Raw genomic sequence first — 26115 nt, forward strand, 5'->3', positions numbered from 1 at the left:
ACACTGACTGTGCCGGAAGTGACCTGCAGCCTCTATCATGAATCACTTCCAGTACAGTCAGTGTCTCTGTACCCTGCTGCCCGCCCCGGAGGATGACGGGAGTGCGCGCTCTGCCGGGAGAGGAGCTGCTGGGACCGGCGGACAGGTGAGTTATTGGTTTATTGTTTTTCTGGTCGGGCCACACAAAGGGGAGGATTGGCTACTATGTGGGGCACTATATGGGGATTGGCTACTATGTGGGGCACTATATGGGGGATTGACTACTATGTGGGCACTATATGGAGGATTGGCTACTATGTGGGGCTTATATGGGGGCATTGGCTACTATGTGGGGCACTATATGGGGCATTGGCTACTATGTGGGCACTATATGGGGGGATTGGCTACTATGTGGGCACTATATGGGGATTGGCTACTATGTGGGGTGCTATATGGGGGATTGGCTACTATGTGGGCACTATATGGGGGATTGGATACTATGTGGGGCACTATATGGGGGGATTGGCTACTATGTGGGGCACTATATGGGGCATTGGCTACTATGTGGGGCACTATATGGGGGCATAGGCTACTATGTGGGGCACTATATGGGGGCATTGGCTACTATGTGGGGCACTATATGGGGCATTGGCTACTATGTGGGGCACTATATGGGGGATTGGATACTATGTGGGGCACTATATGAGGATTGGCTACTATGTGGGGCACTATATGGAGGGATTGGCTACTATGTGGGGCACTATATGGGGCATTGGCTACTATGTGGGGCACTATATGGGGGATTGGATACTATGTGGGGCACTATATGGGGATTGGCTACTATGTGGGGCACTATATGGGGGATTGGCTACTATGTGGGGCACTATATGGGGGATTGGATACTATGTGGGGCACTATATGGGAATTGGCTACTATGTGGGGCACTATATGGGGACATTGGCTACTATGTAGGGCACTATATGGGGGCATTGGCTACTATGTGGGGCACTATATGGGGGCGTTGGCTACTATGTGGGGCACTATATGGGGGAATTGGCTACTATGTGGGCACTATATGGGGGATTGGCTACTATGTGGGGCACTATATGGGGATTGGCTACTATGTGGGGCACTATATGGGGATTGGCTACTATGTGGGGCACTATATGGGGGCATAGGCTACTATGTGGGGCACTATATTGGGGCATTGGCTACTATGTGGGGCACTATATGGGGGCATTGGATACTATGTGGGGCACTATATGGGGGCATAGGCTACTATGTGGGGCACTATATTGGGGCATTGGCTACTATGTGGGGCACTATATGGGGGCATTGACCGCGGTGCACATGTCCCTCTTTGCAAAAGTTGGGAGGTATGCTGAACGCGGTGTACGCTATACATCACAGTATATAGGGGCAGGAGTTCCGACTTTACCTCATACAGGACAATGACCAGGCCAAGCACTATACTGAACGTAGTGTATGCTATACATCACAGTATATAGGGGCAGGAGTCCTAACTTTCATATAACTGGGGTCCTTGTCCTTTGACAGCAGAAGGAGAGATGTCGGTGCACACAGTACATGAGAGCCTAGCACCACATATATCTATGACTAACTGCACAGTACATGAGAGCCTGGCACTATGTATATCTATGACTAGCTGCACAGTACATGAGAGCCTGGCACTATGTATATCTATGACTAGCTGCACAGTACATGAGAGCCTGGCACTATGTATATCTATGACTAGCTGCACAGTACATGAGAGCCTGGCACCACATATATCTATGACTAGCTGCACAGTACATGAGAGCCTGGCACTATGTATATCTATGACTAGCTGCACAGTACATGAGAGCCTGGCACTATGTATATCTATGACTAGCTGCACAGTAGATGAGAGCCTGGCACTATGTATATCTATGACTAGCTGCACAGTAGATGAGAGCCTGGCACTATGTATATCTATGACTAGCTGCACAGTACATGAGAGCCTGGCACTATGTATATCTATGACTAGCTGCACAGTACATGAGAGCCTGGCACTACGTATACCTATGACTAGCTGCACAGAGAGCCTGGCACTATGTATATCTATGACTAGCTGCACAGTACATGAGAGCCTGGCACTATGTATATCTATGACTAGCTGCACAGTACATGAGAGCCTGGCACTATGTATATCTATGACTAGCTGCACAGTAGATGAGAGCCTGGCACTATGTATATCTATGACTAGCTGCACAGTACATGAGAGCCTGGCACTACGTATACCTATGACTAGCTGCACAGTACATGAGAGCCTGGCACTATGTATATCTATGACTAGCTGCACAGTACATGAGAGCCTGGCACTATGTATATCTATGACTAGCTGCACAGTACATGAGAGCCTGGCACTACGTATACCTATGACTAGCTGCACAGTACATGAGAGCCTGGCACTACGTATATCTATGACTAGCTGCACAGTACATGAGAGCCTGGCACTATGTATATCTATGACTAGCTGCACAGTACATGAGAGCCTGGCACTATGTATATCTATGACTAGCTGCACAGTACATGAGAGCCTGGCACTACATATATCTATGACTAGCTGCACAGTACATGAGAGCCTGGCACTATGTATATCTATGACTAGCTGCACAGTACATGAGAGCCTGGCACTATGTATATCTATGACTAGCTGCACAGTACATGAGAGCCTGGCACTATGTATATCTATGACTAGCTGCACAGTACATGAGAGCCTGGCACTATGTATACCTATGACTAGCTGCACAGTACATGAGAGCCTGGCACTACATATATCTATGACTAGCTGCACAGTACATGAGAGCCTGGCACTATGTATATCTATGACTAGCTGCACAGTACATGAGAGCCTGGCACTATGTATATCTATGACTAGCTGCACAGTACATGAGAGCCTGGCACTATGTATATCTATGACTAGCTGCACAGTACATGAGAGCCTGGCACTACGTATACCTATGACTAGCTGCACAGTACATGAGAGCCTGGCACTACGTATACCTATGACTAGCTGCACAGTACATGAGAGCCTGGCACTATGTATATCTATGACTAGCTGCACAGTAGATGAGAGCCTGGCACTACGTATATCTATGACTAGCTGCACAGTACATGAGAGCCTGGCACTACGTATACCTATGACTAGCTGCACAGTACATGAGAGCCTGGCACTATGTATATCTATGACTAGCTGCACAGTACATGAGAGCCTGGCACTATGTATATCTATGACTAGCTGCACAGTACATGAGAGCCTGGCACTACGTATACCTATGACTAGCTGCACAGTACATGAGAGCCTGGCACTACGTATATCTATGACTAGCTGCACAGTACATGAGAGCCTGGCACTATGTATATCTATGACTAGCTGCACAGTACATGAGAGCCTGGCACTACGTATACCTATGACTAGCTGCACAGTACATGAGAGCCTGGCACTACGTATACCTATGACTAGCTGCACAGTACATGAGAGCCTGGCACTATGTATATCTATGACTAGCTGCACAGTAGATGAGAGCCTGGCACTATGTATATCTATGACTAGCTGCACAGTACATGAGAGCCTGGCACTACGTATATCTATGACTAGCTGCACAGTACATGAGAGCCTGGCACCACATATATCTATGACTAGCTGCACAGTACATGAGAGCCTGGCACTATGTATATCTATGACTAGCTGCACAGTACATGAGAGCCTGGCACTATGTATATCTATGACTAGCTGCACAGTACATGAGAGCCTGGCACTATGTATACCTATGACTAGCTGCACAGTACATGAGAGCCTGGCACTATGTATATCTATGACTAGCTGCACAGTACATGAGAGCCTGGCACTATGTATATCTATGACTAGCTGCACAGTACATGAGAGCCTGGCACTATGTATATCTATGACTAGCTGCACAGTACATGAGAGCCTGGCACTACATATATCTATGACTAGCTGCACAGTACATGAGAGCCTGGCACTATGTATATCTATGACTAGCTGCACAGTACATGAGAGCCTGGCACTATGTATATCTATGACTAGCTGCACAGTACATGAGAGCCTGGCACTATGTATATCTATGACTAGCTGCACAGTACATGAGAGCCTGGCACTATGTATATCTATGACTAGCTGCACAGTACATGAGAGCCTGGCACTATGTATATCTATGACTAGCTGCACAGTACATGAGAGCCTGGCACTATGTATATCTATGACTAGCTGCACAGTACATGAGAGCCTGGCACTATGTATATCTATGACTAGCTGCACAGTACATGAGAGCCTGGCACTACATATATCTATGACTAGCTGCACAGTACATGAGAGCCTGGCACTATGTATATCTATGACTAGCTGCACAGTACATGAGAGCCTGGCACTATGTATATCTATGACTAGCTGCACAGTACATGAGAGCCTGGCACTATGTATATCTATGACTAGCTGCACAGTACATGAGAGCCTGGCACTATGTATATCTATGACTAGCTGCACAGTACATGAGAGCCTGGCACTACGTATATCTATGACTAGCACATGCCCATGGATATTTAACAGAACCTTCCAGGACCTTAGAAGCGAGCATGCCATGCATTGATATCTCTCGTCACTCCACTCTCATCATGCAGACGGAGCTGGAAGATGTTACAGCGCAGAAGACGGACAGAAGCTTTTCTCATTCCATGCACACACAGAGTTGATAGAGTACACGCAGCGCCCCCTCCTGGCCAGCAGGCACCAACAGGAATGTCTGTCCCATTCACGGCTGGGGCGAGCGGGCAGTCGGAGGACAGAGGGCACGTGCCGGCTGCCAAACACATTGACCAGGAATCAGCTGAAGGGACAATGGCTCCAAATCTGAGGTTTTTTATTCAAATTTAGGAATAAGTATAATTCCACTATGAAGCCGAGATCCAAACTCTGGAGAGCCGGGATTTCCTGTAATCCTGTAATGGAGTAACTGGATTATGGTGATTATGCGGCGTTATCGCCTCTTAGTAACGCTGATCTCCTGCAGATTAGGTCATTGTGCCTCCAAAGTTCATCTGTGGCCAATTGTTCCAACTTGTCTGCGTGTATTACGGCAGTATAAGGCAATATGGCACTCACCAGTACATAGTAGTAAGCATAGAGCGCTGCCACATGGTGCGTCACAAAATACTTGTCACCAATCGCCTTCCAGTAGCAGAGAATCAGCAACAAGTCTGCAAGAGAAAACCACAATCAGCACCAGTGGAGTATCCACAGACATCAGGATGGAGTATCCACGGACATCAGGATGGAGTAACATCATATACAGGGATCTGACATCAGGATGGAGTAACATCATATACAGGGATCTGACATCAGGATGGAGTAACATCATATACAGGGATCTGACATCAGGATGGAGTAACATCATATACTGGGATCTGACATCAGGATGGAGTAACATCATATACAGGGATCTGACATCAGGATGGAGTAACATCATATACAGGGATCTGACATCAGGATGGAGTAACATCATATACAGGGATCTGACATCAGGATGGAGTAACATCATATACAGAGATCTGACATCAGTGGTGGAGGAGGAATAATACTGTATACAGGGATCTGACATCAGGATAGAGTAACATCATATACTGGGATCTGACATCAGGATGGAGTAACATCATATACTGGGATCTGACATCAGGATGGAGTAACATCATATACAGGGATCTGACATCAGGATGGAGTAACATCATATACAGGGATCTGACATCAGGATGGAGTAACATCATATACTGGGATCTGACATCAGGATGGAGTAACATCATATACTGGGATCTGACATCAGGATGGAGTAACATCATATACAGGGATCTGACATCAGGATGGAGTAACATCATATACAGGGATCTGACATCAGGATGGAGTAACATCATATACAGGGATCTGACATCAGGATGGAGTAACATCATATACAGGGATCTGACATCAGTGGTGGAGGAGGAATAATACTGTATACAGGGATCTGACATCAGTGGTGGAGGAGGAGGAATAATACTGTATACAGGGATCTGACATCAGTGGAGAAGGAGGAATAATACTGTATACAGGAATCTGACATCAGTGGTGGAGAGGGAATTATACTGTATATAGGGATCTGACATCAGTGGTGCTGGAGGAGGAGGAGGAGGAGTAATACTGTATACAGGGATCTGACATCAGTGGTGCTGGAGGAGGAGGAATAATACTGTATACAGGGATCTGACATCAGTGGTGCTGGAGGAGGAGGAGGAGGAGAAGAAGTTATACTGTATACAGGGATCTGACATCAGTGGTGATGAAGGATGAGGAATAATACTGTATACAGGGATCTGACATCAGTGGTGGAGGATTAATAATACTGTATACAGGGATCTGACATCAGTGGTGCTGGAGGAGGAATAATACTGTATACAGGGATCTGACATCAGTGGTGCTGGAGGAGGAGGAATAATACTGTATACAGGGATCTGACATCAGTGGTGGTGGAGGAGGAGGAATAATACTGTATACAGGGATCTGACATCAGTGGTGCTGGAGGAGGAATAATACTGTATACAGGGATCTGACATCAGTGGTGCTGGAGGAGGAGGAATAATACTGTATACAGGGATCTGACATCAGTGGTGCTGGAGGAGGAGGAGTAATACTGTATACAGGGATCTGACATCAGTGGTGCTGGAGGAGGAGGAATAATACTGTATACAGGGATCTGACATCAGTGGTGCTGGAGGAGGAGGAGTAATACTGTATACAGGGATCTGACATCAGTGGTGGTGGAGGAGGAATAATACTGTATACAGGGATCTGACATCAGTGGTGCTGGAGGAGGAATAATACTGTATACAGGGATCTGACATTAGTGGTGGTGGAGGAGGAGGAATAATACTGTATACAGGGATCTGACATCAGTGGTGGAGGAGGAATAATACTGTATACCGGGATCTGACATCAGTGGTGCTGGAGGAGGAGGAATAATACTGTATACAGGGATCTGACATCAGTGGTGGTGGAGGAGGAATAATACTGTATACCGGGATCTGACATCAGTGGTGCTGGAGGAGGAATAATACTGTATACCGGGATCTGACATCAGTGGTGCTGGAGGAGGAGGAGGAATAATACTGTATACCGGGATCTGACATCAGTGGTGGTGGAGGAGGAGTAATAATACTGTATACAGGAATCTGACATCAGTGGTGCTGGAGGAGGAGGAATTATACTGTATACAGGGATCTGACATCAGTGGTGCTGGAGGAGGAGGAGGAATAATACTGTATACCGGGATCTGACATCAGTGGTGCTGGAGGAGGAGGAGGAATAATACTGTATACCGGGATCTGACATCAGTGGTGCTGGAGGAGGAGTAATACTGTATACCGGGATCTGACATCAGTGGTGCTGGAGGAGGAGGAATAATACTGTATACCGGGATCTGACATCAGTGGTGCTGGAGGAGGAGGAATAATACTGTATACAGGGATCTGACATCAGTGGTGCTGGAGGACGAGGAGGAATAATACTGTATACAGGGATCTGACATCAGTGGAGGAGGAGGAATAATACTGTATACAGGGATCTGACATCAGTGGTGCTGGAGGAGGAGGAATAATACTGTATACAGGGATCTGACATTAGTGGAGGAGGAGGAATAATACTGTATACAGGGATCTGACATCAGTGGAGGAGGAGGAATAATACTGTATACAGGGATCTGACATCAGTGGTAGTGGAGGAGGAGGAATAATACTGTATACAGGGATCTGACATCAGTGGTGCTGGAGGAGGAGGAGGAATAATACTGTATACCGGGATCTGACATCAGTGGTGGTGGAGGAGGAGGAGGAGTAATAATACTGTATACAGGGATCTGACATCAGTGGTGGTGGAGGAGGAATAATACTGTATACCGGGATCTGACATCAGTGGTGCTGGAGGAGGAGTAATACTGTATACCGGGATCTGACATCAGTGGTGCTGGAGGAGGAGGAATAATACTGTATACCGGGATCTGACATCAGTGGTGCTGGAGGAGGAGGAATAATACTGTATACAGGGATCTGACATCAGTGGTGGAGGAGGAGGAATAATACTGTATACAGGGATCTGACATCAGTGGTGCTGGAGGAGGAGGAGGAATAATACTGTATACCGGGATCTGACATCAGTGGTGGTGGAGGAGGAGGAGGAGTAATAATACTGTATACAGGGATCTGACATCAGTGGTGGTGGAGGAGGAATAATACTGTATACCGGGATCTGACATCAGTGGTGCTGGAGGAGGAGTAATACTGTATACCGGGATCTGACATCAGTGGTGCTGGAGGAGGAGGAATAATACTGTATACCGGGATCTGACATCAGTGGTGCTGGAGGAGGAGGAATAATACTGTATACAGGGATCTGACATCAGTGCTGGAGGAGGAGGAATAATACTGTATACAGGGATCTGACATTAGTGGTGCTGGAGGACGAGGAGGAATAATACTGTATACAGGGATCTGACATCAGTGGAGGAGGAGGAATAATACTGTATACAGGGATCTGACATCAGTGGAGGAGGAGGAATAATACTGTATACAGGGATCTGACATCAGTGGTGCTGGAGGAGGAGGAATAATACTGTATACAGGGATCTGACATCAGTGGAGGAGGAGGAATAATACTGTATACAGGGATCTGACATCAGTGGTGCTGGAGGAGGAGGAATAATACTGTATACAGGGATCTGACATCAGTGGAGGAGGAGGAATAATACTGTATACAGGGATCTGACATCAGTGGTGGAGGAGGAATAATACTGTATACAGGGATCTGACATCAGTGGTGGTGGAGGAGGAGGCCACTGCCCAAGCAATGTGAGGCTGAGCTGTTTGTATAGAGGGGTGGGTAAATATGCCACCCAAACCACACTGACAGGGGTCCGGCCAGCGCCATGTTCCTCTATCAGTATCTCTTCATGGTGTTGCCCATGTGGCCTCCAGACCAATCTATGCATCCAAGACTGAAGCGGCCACACCTCCATTGCCCCCGTCCACCATAACGTTACGGTGTGTCCTTCTGGGTGTTGCAGTTTTTATGTGGATAAGAGAACCCCGCAGCGGTCCTGCATCGGCTATTATGGGAACACGATTTTAAATAAGCAGCTTAGTCTCTATAATCGGGGAATTCAGGAAGAGCCGGGATGAGCCAGCAGTGGCGTCTCTGGGGGGGCAGTGGGGGGGTGGGGGGCCTCCACTTACCTGAGATGAGGTAGCCTGAAGTTATTGCGACATTCAGCTTCACCATGAAAGGGTCTCCCCTGAAATCACATGACAGCAGGTTATAGAGCGACACCTGGCTATAGAGCGACACCTGCTTATACACCAACACCTGGCTATAGAGTGACAACTACTTATAGAGTGACACCTGTCTATAGAGCGACTCCTGGCTATAGAGCGACACCTGGCTATAGAGCGACACCTGCTTATACAGTGACACCTGCTTATACAGTGACACCTGCTTATACAGTGACACCTGCTACACCCAGACACCTGGATATAGAGCCACGCCAGCATATGGAGCGACACCTGGATATAGAGTGACGCCTGCATATGGAGCGACACCTGGATATAGAGTGACACCTGCATATGGAGCGACACCTGCATATGGAGCGACAACTGGATATAGAGTGACACCTGCATATGGAGCGACACCTGGATATAGAGTGACACCTGCATATGGAGCGACACCTGGATATAGAGTGACACCTGCATATGGAGCGACACCTGGATATAGAGTGACACCTGCATATGGAGCGACACCTGGATATAGAGTGACACCTGCATATGGAGCGACACCTGGATATAGAGTGACACCTGCATGTGAAGCAACACCTGGATATAGAGTGACACCTGGATATGGAGTGACACCTGGATATAGAGTGACACCTGGATATGGAGCGACACCTGACACACCACAACATCCACAGGGAAACAGTCACTGAAAAAAAACATAATCGTCTTACGGCTGTGACAATGCGTGATGGCTGAAATAAGAGAGACGATGCTACATGGAGAGCCTGCGGGCCCCCTGGGGTCTCTTCATGAGACGTGAGGGCCACAGAGACAACCCCATTCAGCAGTGAGCGTGTCTGACAGTAGCGGCCCGTTGCTGCGCTCATATCAGGAGGATTCTGTGGCCTTCGGCCTCCCCTTCTGACTAATTACGTATACGTTTTGCAACCACAGAACTGGGTTGTTGTTGTTTTCTTTGTATTTTGAGCATTTACACAAAAAACACCAAGGAAATCACAAGACAAAGAGGCGGAAACTACTCACCAGACGGGATCCGTGTTAACAGCGTCATCATACACTAAGATATACAGGCAAAAACATCCGACCACCACTGCGTGGAACGTGGACACCGTCCTGTTGATATAGAGAATGGAACAATGAAAACCTTCACCAGATGGAATCTTCACAAAAATACCGACCAAACCTGAGCGCACACCTACACTGCGCCTGAGCACACACCTACACTGCGCCTGAGCACACACCTACACTGCGCCTGAGCACACACCTACACTGCGCCTGAGCACACACCTACACTGCGCCTGAGCACACACCTACACTGCGCCTGAGCACACACCTACACTGCGCCTGAGCACACACCTACACTGCGCCTGAGCATCCACCTACACTGCGCCTGAGCACACACCTACACTGCGCCTGAGCACACACCTACACTGCGCCTGAGCATCCACCTACACTGCGCCTGAGCACACACCTACACTGCGCCTGAGCACACACCTACACTGCGCCTGAGCACACACCTACACTGCGCCTGAGCACACATCTACACTGCGCCTGAGCACACACCTACACTGCGCCTAAGCACACACCTACACTGCACCTGAGCACACACCTACACTGCGCCTGAGCACACACCTACACTGCGCCTGAGCACACACCTACACTGCGCCTAAGCACACACCTACACTGCAATTGAGCACACACCTACACTGCGCTTGAGAACACACCTACACACACCTACAGTGAGCCTGAGCGCACACCTACACTGCGCCTGAGCACACGCCTACACTGCGCCTGAGCACACACCTGCACTGCGCCTGAGCACACGCCTACACTGCGCCTGAGGACACGCCTACAGTAAGCCTGAGCACACACCTACACTGCGCCTGAGCGCACGTCTACACTGCGCCTGAGCACACGCCTACACTGCGTCTCAGCACACACCTACAGTAAGCCTGAGCACACACCTACACTGCGAATGAGCACACGCCTACACTGCGCCTGAGGACACGCCTACAGTAAGCCTGAGCACACACCTACACTGCGCCTGAGCGCACGTCTACACTGCGCCTGAGCACACGCCTACACTGCGTCTCAGCACACACCTACAGTAAGCCTGAGCACACACCTACACTGCGAATGAGCACACACCTACACTGCGTGTGAGCACACACCTACACTGCGCCTGAGCACACACCTACACTGCGCCTGAGCACACACCTACACTGCGCCTGAGCACACACCTACACTGCGCCTGAGCACACACCTACACTTCGCCTGAGCACACACCTACACTGCGCCTGAGCACACACCTACACTGCGCCTGAGCACACACCTACACTGCGCCTGAGCACACACCTACACTGCGCCTGAGCACACATCTACACACACCTACACTGCGCCTGAGCACACACCTACACACACCTACACTGCGCCTGAGCACACATCTACACACACCTACACTGCTCCTGAGCACACACCTACACTGCGCTTGAGCACACACCTAGAGTGAGCCTGAGCACACACTTACACACGCCTACACTGCGCCTGAGCACAAACCTACACTGCGCCTGAGCACACACCTACACTGCGCCTGAGCACACACCTACACTGCGCCTGAGCACACACCTACACTGCGCCTGACCGCACACCTACACTGCGCCTAAGCACACACCTACACTGCGCCTGAGCACACACCTACACACACCTACACTGCGCCTGAGCACACACCTACACTGCGCCTGAGCACACACCTACACTGCACCTGAGCACACACCTACACTGCGCCTGAGCACACACCTACACTGCGCCTGAGCACGCACCTACACTGCGCCTGAGCACACACCTACACTGCGCCTGAGCACACACCTACACTGCGCCTGAGCACACACCTACAGTAAGCCTGAGCACACGCCTATACTGTGCCTGAGCACACACCTACACTGTGCCTGAGCACACACCTACACTGCGCTTGAGCACACACCTACACTGCAATTTAGCACACTCCTACACTGCACCTGAGTACACACCTACACTGCGCCTGAGCACACACCTACACTGCGCCTGAGCACACACCTACACTGCGCCTGAGCACACACCTACACTGCGCCTGAGCATCCACCTACACTGCGCCTGAGCACACACCTACACTGCGCCTGAGCACACACCTACACTGCGCCTGAGCACACACCTACAGTAAGCCTGAGCACACACCTACAGTGAGCCTGAGCGCACACCTACACTGCGCCTGAGCACACGCCTACACTGCGCCTGAGCACATGCCTACACTGCGCCTGAGCACTCACCTACAGTAAGCCTGAGCACACACACTGCGATTGAGCACACACCTACACTGCGCCTGAGCACACACCTACAGTAAGCCTGAGCACACACCTACACTGCGATTGAGCACACACCTACACTGCGCCTGAGCATCCACCTACACTGCGCCTGAGCACACGCCTACACTGTGCCTGAGCACACGCCTACACTGTGCCTGAGCACATGCTTACAGTAAGCCTGAGCACACACCTACAGTGAGCCTGAGCGCACACCTACACTGCGCCTGAGCACACGCCTACACTGCGCCTGAGCACATGCCTACACTGCGCCTGAGCACACACCTACAGTAAGCCTGAGCACACACCTACACTGCGATTGAGCACACACCTACACTGCGATTTAGCACACTCCTACACTGCGCCTGAGCACACACCTACACTGTGCCTGAGCACACACCTACACTGCGCCTGAGCACACACCTACACTGCGCCTGAGCACACACCTACACAGCGCCTGTGCACACACCTACACTGCGCCTGAGCACACACCTACAGTAAGCCTGAGCACACACCTACACTGCGATTGAGCACACACCTACACTGCGATTTAGCACACTCCTACACTGCACCTGAGCACACACCTACACTGCGCCTGAGCACACACCTACACTGCGCCTGAGCACACGCCTACACTGTGCCTGAGCACACGCCTACAGTAAGCCTGAGCACACACCTACAGTGAGCCTGAGCGCACACCTACACTGTGCCTGAGCACACACCTACACTGCGATTTAGCACACTCCTACACTGCGCCTGAGCACACACCTACACTGCGCCTGAGCACATGCCTACAGTAAGCCTGAGCACACACACTGCGATTGAGCACACACCTACACTGCGCCTGAGCACACACCTACACTGCGATTGAGCACACACCTACACTGCGATTTAGCACACTCCTACACTGCACCTGAGTACACACCTACACTGTGCCTGAGCACACACCTACACTGCGCCTGAGCACACACCTACACTGCGCCTGAGCACACGCCTACACAGCGCCTGAGCACACACCTACACTGCGCCTGAGCACACACCTACAGTAAGAAATTCTAAGCAGAGATGGATTGTGCAGTGCGGGGAGAGCCGGCCCAGGAAACACTTACAAAACTTCCCAAGTTCCCAAATATCCTGACACTTGATGGACGTTGCGTCTGGTAATCCAGCTCGTATCGGCACCAGGTTCTTTTGCTGATACCCTGACATACCTCAGCCCCTCTGTGTGTGTGTGTGCTTGCCCGGCCCTTGGCCCCCTCTGTGTGTGCTTGCCCAGCCCCTCTGTGTTTGCTTGCCCGGCCCCTCAGTGTGTGGTCGCCTACACTGCGCCTGAGCACACACCTACACTGCGCCTGAGCACACACCTACACTGCGCCTGAGCACACACCTACACTGCGCCTGAGCACACACCTACACTGCGCCTGAGCACACACCTACACTGCGCCTGAGCACACACCTACACTGCGCCTGAGCACACGCCTACACTGCGCCTGAGCACACGCCTACACTGCGCCTGAGCACACGCCTACACTGCGCGTGAGCACACGCCTACACTGCGCCTGAGCACACACCTACACTGCGCCTGAGCACACACCTACACTGCGCCTGAGCACACACCTACACTGCGCCTGAGCACACACCTACACTGCGCCTGAGCACACACCTACACTGCGCCTAAGCACACACCTACACTGCAATTGAGCACACACCTACACTGCGCTTGAGAACACACCTACACACACCTACAGTGAGCCTGAGCGCACACCTACACTGCGCCTGAGCACACGCCTACACTGCGCCTGAGCACACACCTGCACTGCGCCTGAGCACACGCCTACACTGCGCCTGAGGACACGCCTACAGTAAGCCTGAGCACACACCTACACTGCGCCTGAGCGCACGTCTACACTGCGCCTGAGCACACGCCTACACTGCGTCTCAGCACACACCTACAGTAAGCCTGAGCACACACCTACACTGCGAATGAGCACACACCTACACTGCGCGTGAGCACACACCTACACTGCGCCTGAGCACACACCTACACTGCGCCTGAGCACACACCTACACTGCGCCTGAGCACACACCTACACTGCGCCTGAGCACACACCTACACTGCGCCTGAGCACACACCTACACTTCGCCTGAGCACACACCTACACTGCGCCTGAGCACACACCTACACTGCGCCTGAGCACACACCTACACTGCGCCTGAGCACACACCTACACTGCGCCTGAGCACACATCTACACACACCTACACTGCGCCTGAGCACACACCTACACACACCTACACTGCGCCTGAGCACACATCTACACACACCTACACTGCTCCTGAGCACACACCTACACTGCGCTTGAGCACACACCTAGAGTGAGCCTGAGCACACACTTACACACGCCTACACTGCGCCTGAGCACAAACCTACACTGCGCCTGAGCACACACCTACACTGCGCCTGAGCACACACCTACACTGCGCCTGAGCACACACCTACACTGCGCCTGACCGCACACCTACACTGCGCCTAAGCACACGCCTACACTGCGCCTGAGCACACACCTGCACTGCGCCTGAGCACACGCCTACACTGCGCCTGAGGACACGCCTACAGTAAGCCTGAGCACACACCTACACTGCGCCTGAGCGCACGTCTACACTGCGCCTGAGCACACGCCTACACTGCGTCTCAGCACACACCTACAGTAAGCCTGAGCACACACCTACACTGCGAATGAGCACACACCTACACTGCGCGTGAGCACACACCTACACTGCGCCTGAGCACACACCTACACTGCGCCTGAGCACACACCTACACACACCTACACTGCGCCTGAGCACACATCTACACACACCTACACTGCTCCTGAGCACACACCTACACTGCGCTTGAGCACACACCTAGAGTGAGCCTGAGCACACACTTACACACGCCTACACTGCGCCTGAGCACACACCTACACTGCGCCTGAGCACACACCTACACTGCGCCTGAGCACACACCTACACTGCGCCTGAGCACACACCTACACTGCGCCTGACCGCACACCTACACTGCGCCTAAGCACACACCTACACTGCGCCTGAGCACACATCTACACTGCGCCTGAGCACACACCTACACTGCGCCTGAGCACACACCTACACTGCACCTGAGCACACACCTACACTGCGCCTGAGCACGCACCTACACTGCGCCTGAGCACGCACCTACACTGCGCCTGAGCACACACCTACACTGCGCCTGAGCACACACCTACACTGCGCCTGAGCACACACCTACAGTAAGCCTGAGCACACGCCTACACTGTGCCTGAGCACACACCTACACTGTGCCTGAGCACACACCTACACTGCGCCTGAGCACACACCTACACTGCGCCTGAGCACACGCCTACACTGTGCCTGAGCACACGCCTACACTGTGCCTGAGCACACGCCTACACTGTGCCTGAGCACATGCTTACAGTAAGCCTGAGCACACACCTACAGTGAGCCTGAGCGCACACCTACACTGCGCCTGAGCACACACCTACACTGCGCCTGAGCACACATCTACACTGCGCCTGAGCACACGCCTACACTGCGCCTGAGCACACGCCTACACTGTGCCTGAGCACACACCTACACTGCGCCTGAGCACACACCTACACTGCGCCTGAGCACACACCTACAGTAAGCCTGAGCACACACCTACACTGCGCTTGAGCACACACCTACACTGCAATTTAGCACACTCCTACACTGCACCTGAGTACACACCTACACTGCGCCTGAGCACACACCTACACTGCGCCTGAGCACACACCTACACTGCGCCTGAGCACACGCCTACACTGTGCCTGAGCACACACCTACACTGCGCCTGAGCACACACCTACACTGCGCCTGAGCACACACCTACACTGCGCCTGAGCATCCACCTACACTGCGCCTGAGCACACACCTACACTGCGCCTGAGCACACACCTACACTGCGCCTGAGCACACACCTACAGTAAGCCTGAGCACACACCTACAGTGAGCCTGAGCGCACACCTACACTGCGCCTGAGCACACGCCTACACTGCGCCTGAGCACTCACCTACAGTAAGCCTGAGCACACACCTACACTGCGATTGAGCACACACCTACACTGCGCCTGAGCACACACCTACAGTAAGCCTGAGCACACACCTACACTGCGATTGAGCACACACCTACACTGCGATTTAGCACACTCCTACACTGCGCCTGAGTACACACCTACACTGCGCCTGAGCACACACCTACACTGCACCTGAGTACACACCTACACTGCGCCTGAGCACACACCTACACTGCGCCTGAGCACATGCCTACACTGCGCCTGAGCACACACCTACAGTAAGCCTGAGCACACACCTACACTGTGCCTGAGCACACACCTACACTGCGCCTGAGCACACACCTACACTGCGCCTGAGCACACACCTACACAGCGCCTGTGCACACACCTACACTGCGCATGAGCACACACCTACAGTAAGCCTGAGCACACACCTACACTGCGATTGAGCACACACCTACACTGCGATTTAGCACACTCCTACACTGCACCTGAGCACACACCTACACTGCGCCTGAGCACACACCTACACTGCGCCTGAGCACACGCCTACACTGTGCCTGAGCACACGCCTACAGTAAGCCTGAGCACACACCTACAGTGAGCCTGAGCGCACACCTACACTGCGCCTGAGCACACGCCTACAGTAAGCCTGAGCACACACCTACAGTGAGCCTGAGCGCACACCTACACTGTGCCTGAGCACACACCTACACTGCGATTTAGCACACTCCTACACTTCACCTGAGCACACGCCTACACTGCGCCTGAGCACATGCCTACAGTAAGCCTGAGCACACACACTGCGATTGAGCACACACCTACACTGCGCCTGAGCACACACCTACAGTAAGCCTGAGCACACACCTACACTGCGATTGAGCACACACCTACACTGCGATTTAGCACACTCCTACACTGCACCTGAGTACACACCTACACTGTGCCTGAGCACACACCTACACTGCGCCTGAGCACACACCTACACTGCGCCTGAGCACACGCCTACACAGCGCCTGAGCACACACCTACACTGCGCCTGAGCACACACCTACACTGCGCCTGAGCACACACCTACACTGCGCCTGAGCACACACCTACACTGCGATTGAGCACACACCTACACTGCGCCTGAGCACACGCCTACAGTAAGCCTGAGCACACACCTACAGTGAGCCTGAGCGCACACCTACACTGTGCCTGAGCACACACCTACACTGCGCCTGAGCACACGCCTACACTGTGCCTGAGCACACGCCTACAGTAAGCCTGAGCACACACCTACAGTGAGCCTGAGCGCACACCTACACTGTGCCTGAGCACACACCTACACTGCGATTTAGCACACTCCTACACTTCACCTGAGCACACGCCTACACTGCGCCTGAGCACACACCTACACTGCGCCTGAGCACACTCCTACACTGCACCTGAGTACACACCTACACTGCGCCTGAGCACACACCTACACTGTGCCTGAGCACACACCTACACTGCCCCTGAGCACACACCTACACTGCGATTGAGCACACACCTACACTGTGCCTGAGCACACGCCTACACTGCGATTGAGCACACACCTACACTGTGATTGAGCACACACCTACACTGCGATTGAGCACAAACCTACACTGTGCCTGAGCACACGCCTACACTGCGCCTGAGCACACACCTACACTGTGATTGAGCACACACCTACACACACCTACACTGCGCCTGAGCACAAACCTACACTGCGATTGAGCACACTCCTACACTGAGCCTGAGCACAAACCTACACTGCGATTGAGCACACATCTACACACACCTACACTGCGCCTGAGTAAACACCTACACTGCGCCTGAGTAAACACCTACACTGCGCCTGAGCACACACCTACGCCTACACTGCTCCTGATTCACTGTGTTTAAAGCTTGAGTAGCGCAGGCCAGAAGTCATGCGGCACAGTGTCACACCGGCCTGCGGCACAGTATCACACCCGCCTGCGGCACAGTATCACACCAGCCTGCGGCACAGTATCACACCAGCCTGCGGCACAGTATCACACCAGCCTGCGGCTCGTTTTTCTTTTACACCTTGTGTTGGGCCAGTAGACACAACCATAGTGGAGCCCACCCCAAAGCCTTGCCTCTGTGCCAGTACTCTGCCACTGTGCCACCACTAAGCCACAATAACAACGCTCCAAGAAGAACACAGATCTACAGGAACCTCCAGACTAAACTCTGGACTAGAGTCATGCTCTAAAGTAAACGTACACGTCTAGAGGCGATTCCTGCACTGCTGACCGGCACCAACATGGACAATCATTTTCTGTCTCCTCTGAAAGAACTTGGATTCAGCAGTTCAGGAGCTCAGCTGCTACCTGATACATGATTGACTCTATCCCACCAGGTCTGTAAGGTCTCATTCACACAGCCATATCTTAGGTCAGGCATTCCATGCTGTTACGGAGTCCCCAAGACAACGTCCATGGATGGCACTATACTAGAATACAATGTCTGACAGGAGCTCGGAGAGCATTGTGCCTATCAGTACCCAGAGGCAACGTCCATGGATGGCACTATACTAGAACACAATTCCAAGAGCTCGGAGAACATTGTGCCTATCAGTACCCAGAGGCAACGTCCATGGATGGCACTATACTAGAACACAATTCCAGGAGCTCGGAGAGCATTGTGCCTACAAGTTGCCTGCAGTTTTCCGATGAATCGTCTCCCATTATAATGGATTCATTCGGGTACAACGCTCTGGGAAAGGTTATAATACACAGGAATATCATTCGTCCGTTTTCCTTCGCTGTTCTGGGGCGATAAGCTCTGAAATTACAGAACAGTCACTTGTTGCCATGAAGTATGTCATTTTATTGGAGTCTCCTTAGGACTGTCTCTTTTCTTCTGCTCTGCATCTCGGACACGGGAACTCGCTTGGCTGCCAAGTTGAAGGGGAAATCTACTTCCCATTCCCCAGAGGAGTCTCGTGTTACAGTCAGAGTCTCCAGTCAGTGAAATTCTAAGCAGAGATGGATTGTGCAGTGCGGGGAGAGCCGGCCCAGGAAACACTTACAAAACTTCCCAAGTTCCCAAATATCCTGACACTTGATGGACGTTGCGTCTGGTAATCCAGCTCGTATCGGCACCAGGTTCTTTTGCTGATACCCTGACATACCTCAGCCCCTCTGTGTGTGTGTGTGTGTGTGTGTGCTTGCCCGGCCCTTGGCCCCCTCTGTGTGTGTGTGTGCTTGCCCGGCCCTTGGCCCCCTCTGTGTGTGCTTGCCCAGCCCCTCTGTGTTTGCTTGCCCGGCCCCTCAGTGTGTGGTCGCCTGGCCCCCGGCCCCTCTGTGTGTGCTCGCTTGGCCCCCGGCCCCTCTGTGTGTGCTTGCCTGGCCCCCGGCCCCCTCTGTGTGTGCTTGCCTGGCCCCTCTGTGTGTGCTTGCCCGGCCCCTCTGTGTGTGCTCGCCTGGCCCCCGGCCCCTCTGTGTGTGCTTGCCCGGCCCTTGGCCCCCTCTGTGTGTGCTTGCCCGGCCCTTGGCCCCCTCTGTGTGTGCATGCCTGGCCCCTCTGTGTGTGCTTGCCTGGCCCCTCTGTGTGTGCTTGCCTGGCCCCTCTGTGTGTGTGTGCTTGCCCGGCCCTTGGCCCCCTCTGTGTGTGCTTGCCCGGCCCCTCTGTGTGTGCTTGCCCGGCCCCTCTGTGTGTGTGTGCTTGCCCGGCCCTTGGCCCCCTCTGTGTGTGCTTGCCCGGCCCCTCTGTGTGTGCTTGCCCGGCCCCTCTGTGTGCGCTCACCTGGCCCTCGGCCCCTCTGTGTGTGCTTGCCCGGCCCCTCTGTGTGTGCTTGCCCTGCCCCCGGCCCCTCTGTGTGTGCTCGCCTGGCCCCCGGCCCCTCTGTGTGTGCTCGCCTAGCCCCCAACCCCTCTGTGTGCGCTCACCTGGCCCTCGGCCCCTCTGTGTGTGCTTGCCCGGCCCCCGGCCCCTCTGTGTGTTCTTGCCCTGCCCCCGGCCCCTCTGTGTGTGCTCGCCTGGCCCCCGGCCCCTCTGTGTGTGCTCGCCTGGCCCTTGGCCCCTCTGTGTGTGCTCGCCTGGCCCCCGGCCCCTCTGTGTGTGCTTGCCCGGCCCCCGGCCCCTCTGTGTGTCCTTGCCTAGCCCCCGGCCCCTCTGTGTGTGCTCGCCTAGCCCCCAGCCCCTCTGTGTGTGCTCGCCTAGCCCCCGGCCCCTCTGTGTGTGCTTGCCTGGCTCCCGGCTCCTCTGTGTGTGCTCGCCTAGCCCCCAACCCCTCTGTGTGCGCTCGCCTAGCCCCTGGCCCCTCTGTGTGTGCTCGCCTGGCCCTTGGCCCCTCTGTGTGTGCTTGCCCGGCCCCTGTGTGAAAAATATATTCGGGAAGACATACCTCTTATATCATACAGCAGGGTTTCCAAACCCTTGGACCTCCCAGCTGTTACAGAACTATAAATCCCAGCATTCCCAGCTGGAGAGCCACGGTTGGGTACCGCTATTAAACATTGGTCCCTCCCTCCTAATACAGAGGTATATGAATTATACATGCAATAGGCCAGTGGCATCCCCTCGCCTCCTCCTCATACCTGGAATTCCACTCAATCTTCTGCTTTTCATTCAGTTTGGAGAAGCCACAGGTAAAACGCGCTGAGAGCCGACGGCTTCCTACGTGAAACAGGAACTGAGAGATGGCAAAGCTGGTGGCGGAGATGCACAGTGTCAGCGGGCTGAAATTCGGCATGGTAACCTAGGAGAGAAAGAGATGACATTCACAGTGTGCTGAGCGCTGTCATATGGCTGACATTGCCTCCCTGCCCGCAGCGCCCCCCCCCCCCCCCCCCGGAGCCTCCCTGCTCGCAGCGCACCCCCCGAAGCCTCACTGCCCGCAGCGCACCCCCCCCCCCCGGAGCCTCCCTGCCCGCAGCGCACCCCCCCCGGATCCTCCCTGCCCGCAGCGCACCCCCCCCCCCCTGGAGCCTCCCTGCCCGCAGCACACACACCCCAGAGCCTCCCTGCCCGCAGCACACCCCCCAGAGCATCCCTGCCTGCAGCGCACCCCCCGGAGCCTCCCTGCCCGCAGCGCACCCCCTGGAGCCTCCCTGCCCGCAGCGCACAAGCCACACCCCCCCCCCACGGAGCCGCCCTGCCCGCAGCGCCCCCCCCCCCCCCCGAAGCCTCCCTCCCTGCAGCGCACCCCCCGGAGCCTCCCTGCCCGCAGCGCACCCCCCAGAGCCTCCCTGCCTGCAGCACACCCCCCAGAGACTCCCTGACTGCAGTGCACCCCCCCCGGAGCCTCCCTGCCCGCAGCGCACCCCCCCCAGAGCATGCCTGCCCGCAGCGCCCCCCCGGAGCCTCCCTGCCCGCAGCGCACCCCCCCCCCCCGGAGCCTCCCCTGGGCAGACATGTATACAGTATATATACACACGGCTTCATATCCCTGTAGTTTCTGATGGACTGTTATTTCTCCTTTTCTTGTACAGTCTTTGTTCTACGCAGACGACCAGTACGACGACCAGCAATAAGACCGACTTTGCGACCAGCTGGAGCATCTCTCCTGATATTACCAATGTGCTGATGGTTACCACCACCGAAGGGATGTTCAACAGAGTTCATAGCCATACCACGGACAAGTACGGCCTTGTACTTGTAGTAAGCACGCCCTGCCTTCAGGATGGGTTTGTCACTATGACCCCCCCCCCCAAACAGTGCGCACAGTCTCCTGACCCCCTCAGACACATTACACGGCTGTCTCTCCTGACCCCCTCAGACACGTTACACGGCTGTCTCTCCTGACCCCCTCAGACACGTTACACGGCTGTCTCTCCTGACCCCCTCAGACACGTTACACGGCTGTCTCTCCTGACCCCCTCAGACACGTTACACGGCTGTCTCTCCTGACCCCCTCAGACACGTTACACGGCTGTCTCTTCTTGAACACTTTGGCCAAAAGTGGATGTTCTTAAAGAAAAGTGTGCAATAAGCTGCTGCCAGGACACTATCTGTCATCCCTGTATAGGGCCTCTCTGTCCTCCCCTCCGGGGCCTCTCTGTCCTCCCCTCCGGGGCCTCTCTGTCCTCCCCTCCGGGGCCTCTCTGACCTCCCCTCCGGGGCCTCTCTGTCCTCCCCTCCGGGGCCTCTCTGTCCTCCCCTCCGGGGCCTCTCTGTCCTCCCCTCCGGGGCCTCTCTGTCCTCCCCTCCGGGGCCTCTCTGTCCTCCCCTCCGGGGCCTCTCTGTCCTCCCCTCCGGGGCCTCTCTGTCCTCCCCTCCGGGGCCTCTCTGTCCTCCCCTCCGGGGCCTCTCTGTCCTCCCCTCCGGGGCCTCTCTGACCTCCCCTCCGGGGCCTCTCTGTCCTCCCCTCCGGGGCCTCTCTGTCCTCCCCTCCGGGGCCTCTCTGTCCTCCCCTCCGGGGCCTCTCTGTCCTCCCCTCCGGGGCCTCTCTGTCCTCCCCTCCGGGGCCTCTCTGTCCTCCCCTCCGGGGCCTCTCTGTCCTCCCCTCCGGGGCCTCTCTGTCCTCCCCTCCGGGGCCTCTCTGTCCTCCCCTCCGGGGCCTCTCTGTCCTCCCCTCCGGGGCCTCTCTGTCCTCCCCTCCGGGGCCTCTCTGACCTCCCCTCCGGGGCCTCTCTGACCTCCCCTCCGGGGCCTCTCTGTCCTCCCCTCCGGGGCCTCTCTGTCCTCCCCTCCGGGGCCTCTCTGTCCTCCCCTCCGGGGCCTCTCTGACCTCCCCTCCGGGGCCTCTCTGTCCTCCCCTCCGGGGCCTCTCTGACCTCCCCTCCGGGGCCTCTCTGTCCTCCCCTCCGGGGCCTCTCATCTTCTGTGTCTGATATCTGCCGGCCATATTGGTGCAAACCTTGAGATGAATGCTGCCCCTGGATTCTTGTTGAGGTAAATAGCAGTTCATGTAGATCTCTCAGTATAACATGTTTCGAGGCTGCGCCTTCATCAGAGACAGAGACTATGAGGATGCACAATGCTGCTAACTTTTAAAATCAAATTTTGGCTCCAAAACTACAAGAATCCACCCAGTGTGGGAGGAGAGAGGGCGGTACATAGTCCAATGGCACCAACACCGCCCCCTCTGCAGGGGATAATAGGTATTACATGTTACAGTCCCATGAAGGGTAATTACCTCAGACACAGTGGGGAGAATAAGTCTCTGATCTCTGCTGATCTCCTATACAGAATGGAGGGGGGGGGATATTTCTGATCTCTGCTGATCTCCTATACAGAATGGAGGGGGGGGGGGATATTTCTGATCTCTGCTGATCTCCTGCACAGAATGGAGGGGGGGGGGGGATATTTCTGATCTCTGCTGATCTCCTATACAGAATGGAGGGGGGGGGGATATTTCTGATCTCTGCTGATCTCCTACACAGAATGGAGGGGGGGGGGGATATTTCTGATCTCTGCTGATCTCCTATACAGAATGGAGGGGGGGGGGATATTTATGATCTCTGCTGATCTCCTGCACAGAATGGAGGGGGGGGGGGATATTTCTGATCTCTGCTGATCTCCTATACAGAATGGAGGGGGGGGGGATATTTCTGATCTCTGCTGATCTCCTATACAGAATGGAGGGGGGGGGGGATATTTCTGATCTCTGCTGATCTCCTATACAGAATGGAGGGGGGGGGGATATTTCTGATCTCTGCTGATCTCCTATACAGAATGGAGGGGCGGGGGATATTTCTGATCTCTGCTGATCTCCTATACAGAATGGAGGGGCAGGGGATATTTCTGATCTCTGCTGATCTCCTATACAGAATGGAGGGGCAGGGGATATTTCTGATCTCTGCTGATCTCCTATACAGAATGGAGGGGGGGGATATTTCTGATCTCTGCTGATCTCCTATACAGAATGGAGGGGGGGGGGGATATTTCTGATCTCTGCTGATCTCCTATACAGAATGGAGGGGGGGGGGATATTTCTGATCTCTGCTGATCTCCTATACAGAATGGAGGGGGGGGGGGATATTTCTGATCTCTGCTGATCTCCTACACAGAATGGAGGGGGGGGATATTTCTGATCTCTGCTGATCTCCTACACAGAGTGGAGGGGGGGGGGATATCTCTTTTTTTAAAATCAGATAATTTTTATTAACACATTCATTGCAGTGCAGTCACATAGTCATTACGCATCAAGTATACAATTTTTGGACATCACATCAGTTCAAGTACATATCGATTTGAAATATACCACATACAGTATCTAGTGCACAATATATTTGGGGCAGGCAATAAACGACATCTGCAATGTAACCACCATTTTCTACATTTTCCTACTAATCAAACCAAACAAAACTTAACAAAGAAAATAAGTAACCCCCCCCCCCCCCCACACACATGTATGTGATGATATTATTGAATATAACATATCCCACAGATCGCTCGACACCCGTGTCGGTATTGCGAGATGTCAGATATGAAAAAGAATTTGTATAGTGGAAAAACACATAAAGCAAATTCCCAAACATAAAATTGCTATGGGTCACACTGTACGTCGTGTTTAGCTATCTATACTCCCTACAAGGGGTTTCCAAGCCTCTTTGCATACCTGTAAAAAAAAAAACTCCTTATGCCCACCAGTAGCTGTCCGTTAAGGAGGGAACATACAATCCTACAGTCTTGTTCTACCATTACTATATGAGCTATCTGGCCATTGCATTAAGAAACTGCTGAAGGGGGTTCCTGCACGTTTGTAGTAGTATTTGGGTCGGTATGCCCGGCGTGTCCAACCATCTCCCCCAGATTTGCTCAAACTTGCGAAGACATTTCCTTTTAACGTATACACCCCTTTCTAGCCTAATAACATTATTCATTCTGTTCAAGAAGTCAGGTATGGTCGGTGGTTCCCTATTGATCCATTTAGAGGCGATGCATTTGCGTGCCTGGTACAATATCCTTTGCACCCCTAGTACCGTATAGTCATCAAGATGCAGGGCACCAAGCAACCCTAAAATGTAGTGTTGTGGTGTAAGTAGTATAGAGACACCAAAAACCTTCCGAACTATATCCCTCACACCCTCCCAATAGGCAGTTAACTCCCGACAGTCCCAAAACATGTGAAGTATATGTGCATTCTCCTCATCACATCTTGGACATTGGGACGTCGCCCTGTACCCTATCTTGTGCATAAGATGTGGAGTTTTATATACTCTGTGTAGCAAAAATAGTTGTGGCATCCATTGGGCTTCACATAGGGACAATAGGGGGACCGATTCCAACACCTCCCGCCATTGGCTCTCATCAATAGGTCCAACATCCTGAACCCACTTATCCCTGATTGTTAGAGGGACTGCAGAGAACTTTGCTTGTATCAATGGGGAGTAGGCCAAGGATATAGCCCCCCGTCGTACCCCCT

General features: G+C 53.4%; 1 protein-coding gene across 1 annotated transcript in view; it reads right to left on the reverse strand.

The window, feature by feature from the left end:
* The window catches only part of TLCD4 (TLC domain containing 4), a 45688-nt gene that overhangs the window by 6733 nt on the left and 12840 nt on the right, over nucleotides 1-26115 (reverse strand). Inside the window, exons 2-5 of the mRNA XM_069967730.1 lie at nucleotides 21344-21504; nucleotides 10366-10455; nucleotides 9289-9347; nucleotides 5141-5235 (exon numbers count right to left, since the gene is read on the reverse strand). Of these exons, the coding sequence (XP_069823831.1) occupies nucleotides 5141-5235; nucleotides 9289-9347; nucleotides 10366-10455; nucleotides 21344-21504 (405 nt within the window). The remainder of the gene's footprint in view (nucleotides 1-5140; nucleotides 5236-9288; nucleotides 9348-10365; nucleotides 10456-21343; nucleotides 21505-26115) is intronic.

This window comes from Dendropsophus ebraccatus, chromosome 4 (genome assembly GCF_027789765.1).
Source record: "Dendropsophus ebraccatus isolate aDenEbr1 chromosome 4, aDenEbr1.pat, whole genome shotgun sequence".
NCBI classification, from domain to species: Eukaryota; Metazoa; Chordata; class Amphibia; order Anura; family Hylidae; genus Dendropsophus; species Dendropsophus ebraccatus.